The sequence below is a fragment of the Branchiostoma floridae genome, chromosome 15 (genome assembly GCF_000003815.2).
Source record: "Branchiostoma floridae strain S238N-H82 chromosome 15, Bfl_VNyyK, whole genome shotgun sequence".
Lineage (NCBI taxonomy): Eukaryota > Metazoa > Chordata > Leptocardii > Amphioxiformes > Branchiostomatidae > Branchiostoma > Branchiostoma floridae.
The window spans coordinates 21,463,534-21,471,184 of record NC_049993.1 but is presented as its reverse complement, the minus strand read 5'-3'; the positions used below and the strand labels follow the sequence as shown (position 1 = coordinate 21,471,184).

Here is a 7,651-nt window from a genome sequence, read left to right as displayed (position 1 = left end):
GCTGGTTGTGGGAAGACGCCCGCCATGTCAGGTGAGCAGGACGAGCAGGACGATCCCGACTGGGGTTTTGACGTGATAGACGGGGGAGACTGGAGCTCCGAGTTCGAATCGGCTTCCGGCTCAGACGTGAGTGAGTTTGACCTGGAGGATCCCGGCAACTTGGACTGGGCCAGTTTCCTGGAGGAGGCTGGGCTGTCGCTGCGGCCGAAGGTTTGCGACACGTCCCGGCTGCAGGACAGCGGCTTCCGGCAGGTGGCGCTGCGCAGGCTGGGGCGAGTCGGGCACAGGTACGGCGACGTCACGGGCAGGACGGTCCCACAGCTGGTGTCGCGGCGGGAGCACGGCCTGTGTCAGCGGAACCCCGGCTTCTCCCCGGGACACCGGGCCTCCATCGGCTCCAGGTTCATCCCCAATGTCCCCAACCTCCAAGCCAAGTACGGCTTCAAGGCGTTCTGCGGGCAGTACTCGCGGGACGGGAACGTCTTCCTCACCGCCTGCCAGGACCAGCGGATCCGCGTGTACGACACGCGCCGCGGCAGCTTCCGCCTGAAGAGGACGATCCAGGCGCCGAACATCGAGTGGAGCATCCTGGACACGGCGCTGAGCTCGGACGGGCGCTACGTGGTGTACTCCGGCTGGTCGGACAGCATCTACGTGTGCGAGGTGCTGAAGAAGGAGGGCAGCGTGCACCAGCTGCCGTTCTCTCACGACGGCTTCGCCTCCTGCGTCTTCTCCCTCACCTTTTCGCACGACGACAGCGAGATCATGGGCGCGGCGAACGACGGGTGCCTTTACGTGTTTGATCGGCGTCGGCAGGAGCGGACGCTCTGCATCCACAGCCACAGTAACGACGCCAACGCCGTGACGTTTGCGGACGCGTCGTCGCAGATCCTGTTCTCCGGGGGAGATGACGGGCTGCTGAAGGTGTGGGACCGCCGGATGCTGAGCGAGGAGAACCCGCGGGAAGTCGGCATCCTGCTGGGCCACTTCGACGGCATCACTCACATCCACTCCCGCGGCGACAACCGCTTCCTCATCTCCAATTCCAAGGACCAGACCATCAAACTCTGGGACATCCGCAAGCTCTCGCCCGCCGCCACCGTCAAGCCCTCCATCAGCAAGCTGCGGTCCATGCACCGCTGGGACTACCGCTGGCAGAGGACGCCGTCCGACCGCGTCACGGCCCCGCGGCTGCCTGGCGACACCGCGGTCGTGACGTACGCAGGTCACGTGGTGCTGCGGACCCTGATCAGGTGCTACTTCTCGCCAGACTTCACCACCGGCCAGCGGTTCATCTACACCGGCAGCGCCAACGGCGACATCTTTGTGTACGACGTGCTGACGGGGGAGGTCGCGGCCAGGCTGAAAGGTCACAGGTCGTGTGTGCGGGATGTGTCGTGGCACCCGTACTCGCCGCGCATGCTCAGCGTGTCCTGGGACTGCACCGTGTGCCGCTGGGAGTGCGGCACGGACGACGACGAGAAGTTCGCCGATGCCTTACCGTCGCTCATCACTAGGGGCGACGCGCACTGACGTCATCACTAGGGGCGACGCGCATTGACGTCATGTGTAAAAAAACGGACAATTTCGGAGATGCCTATTCAAGTACAGTAAACCAAACCACACGGAACTGCCACTGCAGGCATTGTTTACACCAGCCTGCTCATGGAAGTCTGGAGCTGTGGGCGATGCCGAGGAGGTTGAAAGAGAGATACTAACTTCTGATCTGAGGCTCCGTTGTCTAAGGAGTGTATATACTCTGCTGGTGCCATTCTAATAGGAACTGTCGTGCTGTGTGTAGGATAAAGGCTTGATGTTACCTTTACATAGGAGATAAGAGAGTTAGTGGATCGAGAAGGAACCTTATTGAGACCATCATAAACTGTTGCAAACAAGCATCAGTACAGTCTTCGTCTAAGTTGAAGTGAAGGGTCTATTTACAAGCAGTCTGTCTGTGATGTAAGGTTGCCATGTTTTGTACAGATGGTGCGTGGGACTTGATGCTGAGTAAAAATCTGCTGTTTATATGATCTCGTTTGTTGTATACTGTGTCATGGCGTTTATTCTTCATAAAATCTAAACAAACACACGAGCTGGTATTCATTTAGCCATTTGATGCTATGAATCCGCTTTTCAAACTTGACCTTCAGATCTGCAGATACCACCCTTCTCACATGCCTTCAGATTCACAGCTAGACGTACAGGCACACATTTACGGCTAGACGTACAGGCACATATTTACGGCTAGACGTACAGGCATAGGTTCACGGCTAGACGTACAGGCACACATTTACGGCTAGACGTACAGACACAGGTTCACGGCTAGACGTACAGGCACACATACACGGCTAGACATTACAAACAACCCGTTCTACGAGTCAACCCGTTCTGCGAGTCAACCCGTTCTGCGAGTCAACCCGTTCTTTTTTTTATTTTTTATTTTATCTATGCTGTGACCACACCTCATCTTTAGCAGCTGTGCTGACATTTACAATGCATCACGCTGGCGAATATCGGTGAGGTGGGCATTAACTATTCGTTTAAAGTTCTTCAAGTCTCTGATATTTACAATGTCTTGTGACAGTTCCATAGCTTAACTGTGGCTGGGAGAAAAGTTCTTTTGTGACAGGAGGTTGACTGGACAGGTTCTAGGGCTGCACTGTGTTGGGATGTTGACAGGCGTGTTTCACGGCGGTGTACGTAGGGCTCGGGTAGAAGGTTGTTCAGTAGTGCTGGTGCGTCTTGGTGATACATTCTGCGAGTCAACCCGTTCTGCGAGTCAACCCGTTCTACGCTACAAGGCTAGACTTACAAGCAAAGATTCACGGCTAGACGTACAAGCACAAGTTCACGGCCAAACATACAAGCATACATTCACGGCCAGACATACAAGCACACATTCACGGCCAAACATACAAGCACACATTCAAGGCTAGACTTACAAGTAGGGCTGGGTACCGGTACAGAAAATTCAGGTCCAGGTCCGGTTCAGGTCCAGAGGATCAGGTCCAGGTCCGGACCTGAACCTGGACCTGATTCATTATGACTCATATCAATGGTCCATTTCACTACAAAGAAATCTGTTTGGTGGAGTATTAGACTTACACTGGCGTTTTAAAATCCTACAACGCTAACTGCACCTGTACGATTGACTGTAAACCTTGGTAGAAATTACTATAAACTCTACTCAACTTCACTCTTGTCATTTTCTTCCAACTGCAAGCGCCTGAACGTGTGAATGCCTGATCAAATAATATGTTAATTTTCTAATCGGTCCAACATCCGGTCCACCTAGTTTTTTCAGGTCCGGTTTTTCTGGACCGGTCCAATAAGAAAAACCGGTTTTGTACCGGTACGCTGTACCGATACCCAGCCCTACTTACAAGCAAAGATTCAAGGCTAGACTTACAAGCACAAGTTCACGGCCAAACATACAAGCACACATTCACGGCCAGACATACAAACACGCATTCAAGGCTAGACTTACAAGCAAAGATTCACGGCTAGACGTACAAGCACAAGTTCACATCCAGCCATACAAGCACAGATTCACTGCTAGACGTTTCTCAAGTGGTGCCTGTTTAAGGCCATTTTATTTGACATGAGGTAAACTCCCTCCTTTGCTCCTGTATGCTACAGTTCCTTTCCAACTGCTACAATGTTGCACTGTAGGTCCTGTATGCTACAGTCCCAGTCCAACTGCTAAGAGTGGCACTAGGTCCTGTGGCTACAGATCCTGTCCAGCTGCTACAATGTAGCACTGTAGGTCCTGTGGCTACAGTTCCTGTTCAGCTGCTACAATGTAGCACTATAGGTCCTGTGGCTACAGTTCCTGTTCAGCTGCTACAATGTAGCACTATAGGTCCTGTGGCTACAGTTCCTGTTCAGCTGCTACAATGTAGCACTATAGGTCCTGTGGCTACAGTTCCTGTTCAGCTGCTACAATGTAGCACTATAGCTATAGGTCCTGTGGCTACAGTTCCTGTTCAGCTGCTACAATGTAGCACTGTAGGTCCTGTGTCTACAGTTCCTATTCAGCTGCTACAGTGTAGCACTGTAGGTCGTGTTGCTACAGTTCCTCATTTCTGAGTTGAGAATAGAAAGTTGACTGCAGGTGAGACTGTACAAACATGGCTATGAGGCTACTTTCCATTTAATCTGCCTTATCCAGGTAAAAGCTAGTTTCTTTTTTTTTTAATTTTGCACAAAGTACCATTTCATTATGAGACTTGGCTACGCCTAGCGGACAGGTTATCGTGACCAAACCAGACGCATCAGTGCTGCTGTCTAACCTGGTTCAGGGCAGGTAAAGGTGAACATCAGACAGGTGTGCTGAAGTATCACGGCCAGGTGAACATCAGACAGGTGTGCTGAAGTATCACGGCCAGGTGAACATCAGACAGGTGTGCTGAAGTATCACGGCCAGGTGAACATCTGGGTACTTTCCTGCCATATGAATCCTCATAGCATTCACTTGGAAGTTACCATTTCTTACAGTCAGTGGAAGTTACCATTTCTTACAGTCAGTAGGCACTTTTAGCTTTACTTCACATACAATTTTAGCACCTCCAGAACGGAAGTTGGTCCCAGCACCCCAGTGGGTGAGGTGTGGAAACTGTTGCGTAAAATATGAACAGTACAAGCCTTCTCCACAGTGTGTGGTACTTTACTTCTTGGGTTCTGCACACTTGGTCCTTAGGTCACCTTTAACCTGTCCTTAGTTCACCTTTAACCTGTCCTTAGTTCACCTTTAAGCTGTCCTTAGTTCACCTTTAACCTGTCCTTAGTTCACCTTTACCTGCCCTTAGTTGACCTTTAACCTGTCCTTGGTTGGTGGTTTCACACAAGTATCTACCTTGGCATAAGTTCATGATCAGCACCATCAGCATTTACAACTACATTGTAGTGATGTTTCAGTAAGAAACTGCAGACTAGTCTCTACAGGAGCTACAGTAAAATGTACACATCAGATTTTTGGTTTCCTCCATCAGACCTCTTCCACATTCTCATCTATGTACAGTTACTAAAATAAAGGTCTTCTCTTTTTGCATATTTTCCATAATTTTCATCTGCTTCATTTTAAATAACAAATTCCTGTCACAGAAACAAGTTTAGGTGAAAAAAACAGCCTAGCTTCCTACAATTCACATCCTTGTACATGTGCTAAAACCTAGGGAGGACCAGCTAAAGCCCATTGCAGAAACACAAGTATATGCAGTCAACAATATGCTGGCAAACTAGTACAAAATATGAAATACAAAACAATTGTAGACATAAACACTTAAAGAAATCTGAATCCCTTCATGCATCTTATCCCATCTACACACAAATTAATTTGTTTCTTCATTATTTTTGCATGTAAGTTTAATTTACCTTGGCCAGAACATTTCCTTGCAGGTTGGTGGGTAACAGTCAGACTACCCTCCCACTCCAGAACAAAGCACAGAATTATGCCAGAACGATGGCTTCACAGCTCCGCTCATGGGCAGAAAGGTTTTGTTTCCATTCAACAATTACCGAATTTCTAAAGTAATTCCATAATCTGTGAAAGGACAGGTCTTTAAATACCAAAAGCTTAGGTTTTAGAAAAAGGACAACTAAGTTGTTTTGAAAACAGCTTTAGAAGAAAAATGAAACTTGAGAACAGGCTACGGGTACTGGAGGCTGTGCCCTTGTATAACAGCATATTTTCTGCAAATTCTCCAAAGTTTTCCTTGCCATGTCATACAGGTGAACTTTCTGCATGTTGCCAGTTGTACCTACATTTTGTCACTTCATGTTACCAGTTTTAGCAAACAGTGTAGCAAAATACGTGGCAAGAGTCATGATTGCACAAACCTACAGATGAGAATTTGGAAAGTTCAGCTGTTTTCTGAGAACTTAGCGGAGCCCAAAATTTCAAAAAAAGAGTGTATGGATGTTTGAAGCGTTGGTTCCATGAGTATGTGAATATTTGAAGCGTTGGATCCTGGCCTTTTGTCCTCCCTCCTGTAACACTTGACTGGGAAGCCGTTATTCACATATGTACATCTCGGCTGCCCGCGAGGTAACGTGTTGCCCCCCTCCCCCCCAGCTAACATTACTGACTGCAGGACTCCACGCTGGCCGCGCCCGGCCGCAGAGCACTCGTCATCAGCAGGCTCTCCGTGTGCAGCCCGCCCGACGAGATGGTCGCCATGGCAGCCGTGCCGATCCCTGTGAAGGTCACCTCGTGACCTTGCTTACCGCCCCCCTCCCCACCATCAAATATGTGGTTAGCACGAGAGCTGTGCAAACCCCCGCTTGCCTCCGGGTCGGACTTGAACTTCTTCAGTGGCTGTCCGTCCAGAAGGTCATTTCCCCCAAGGTCGTTGTTAAGCAGGGAGCTGAGAGCCTGGATTCCCAGGCCGTCAAGGTCAAATCCACCTGCACTGGAGGTCGCTAGGTTGGGGTCGATGACAGGGATTGTTGGAGTGCCTGCAAGATAACCACACCATGTTAGACACACAAACAGGCATAAACACATGTTAGACACACAAACAGGCATAAACACATGTTAGACACACAAACAGGCATAAACACATGTTAGACACACAAACAGGCATAAACACAGAAAACTGCAGAAAGGCCTGTAACCCGAGCCTAAACTCTCATAAAGTTAGAAAGGGACCGAGTGTAACCTGAGCCTTAACTTTATTTAAGTCAGCGAGTGAGGGGATGTAACCCGAGCCTTACCTGTGTTAAAGTCAGCGAGTGAGGGGATGTAACCAGAGCCTTACCTGTGTTAAAGTCGGCGAGTGAGGGGATGTAACCCGAGCCTTACCTGTGTTAAAGTCAGCGAGTGATGGGATGTAACCCGAGCCTTACCTGTGTTAAAGTCAGCGAGTGATGGGATGTAACCCGAGCCTTACCTGTGTTAAAGTCGGCGAGTGAGGGGATGTAACCCGAGCTGCTGGAGCCCATGCTGCTGATCAGATGTTTGTGCTTCAGGCTGGAGCTGAAGTTTGGGCTGGAGGCTCGGGAGGAGGACTGGCTCTCACTCTCATCCAGCAGCCGGTCCATGTAGTCCCTGGGGAAACACAAACATGGTGAACTCACACACATACACACGCACGCGCACATACACACACACACGCACGCACGCACACACACATACACACACACACGCACACACACACACACACACGCACACACACATACACGCACACACACACACACACACAAGGCCTGGCTCTCGCTCTCATCCAGCAGCCGGTCCATGTAGTCCCTGGGGAAACATACACGCATGGTGAACACACAAGCACATACATACACACACACACACAGAATCACACATACACACACGCACACATGCACGCACACACACACGCACACACACATACATACACACTCACACGCACGCACACACACACACTCACACAAGGCCTGGCTCTCGCTCTCATCCAGCAGCCGGTCCATGTAGTCCCTGGGGAAACATACACGCATGGTGAACACACACACATATACACACACATGTATACATGCACACATACGCACATACACACGCACGCACGCACGCACATACACACACGCACACAAGGCCTGGCTCTCACTCTCATCCAGCAGCCGGTCCATGTAGTCCCTGGGGAAACACAAACATGGTGAACACACACACATACACACACATACGCAC

General features: G+C 50.1%; 2 protein-coding genes and 1 long non-coding RNA gene across 7 annotated transcripts in view; 2 read left to right on the top strand and 1 right to left on the bottom strand.

Moving 5' to 3' along the window:
• Positions 1–6: 6 nt before the first annotated feature.
• LOC118432540 (DDB1- and CUL4-associated factor 11-like) overlaps positions 7–7,651 on the top strand; it is an 11,589-nt gene continuing 3,944 nt past the window's right edge. The window contains exon 1 of the mRNA XM_035844160.1: positions 7–690. Coding sequence (XP_035700053.1) covers positions 25–690 — 666 coding nt within the window. The 5' untranslated portion in view covers positions 7–24. The remainder of the gene's footprint in view (positions 691–7,651) is intronic.
• LOC118432544 lies at positions 3,551–5,898 on the top strand. Of its 2 annotated transcripts, none has more exons than XR_004833103.1 (2): positions 3,551–3,814; positions 3,959–5,898. It is a non-coding gene; the product is annotated as an uncharacterized LOC118432544 (long non-coding RNA). The 2 variants fall into 2 exon arrangements; XR_004833102.1 differs by having other exon boundaries at positions 3,552–3,910.
• LOC118432542 lies at positions 4,199–7,066 on the bottom strand. Of its 4 annotated transcripts, XR_004833099.1 has the most exons (3): positions 6,891–7,066; positions 4,793–6,456; positions 4,199–4,748 (listed from the first exon to the last, which is right to left on the bottom strand). XR_004833099.1 is itself a non-coding variant. In XM_035844162.1 (2 exons), exons 1-2 carry the CDS (start codon positions 7,039–7,041, stop codon positions 6,080–6,082), a joined length of 528 nt encoding a protein of 175 aa, XP_035700055.1. In that variant the 5' UTR covers positions 7,042–7,066; the 3' UTR covers positions 4,199–6,079. The 4 variants fall into 4 exon arrangements, 1 of the variants encoding a protein (XP_035700055.1); XR_004833100.1 differs by lacking the exon at positions 6,891–7,066 and adding an exon at positions 6,847–6,860 and having other exon boundaries at positions 4,199–6,456; XR_004833101.1 differs by lacking the exon at positions 6,891–7,066 and adding an exon at positions 6,759–6,797 and having other exon boundaries at positions 4,199–6,456.

Bases quoted from the DNA above. Each gene is read 5' to 3' on its own strand.
- LOC118432542 (XM_035844162.1), bottom strand. From the start codon at position 7,041: ATGGACCGGCTGCTGGATGAGAGTGAGAGCCAGTCCTCCTCCCGAGCC. The intron at 6,457-6,890 runs GTAAGGCTCGGG...GTTATCTTGCAG, and splicing joins ACTCGCCGACTTTAACACAG to GCACTCCAACAATCCCTGTC.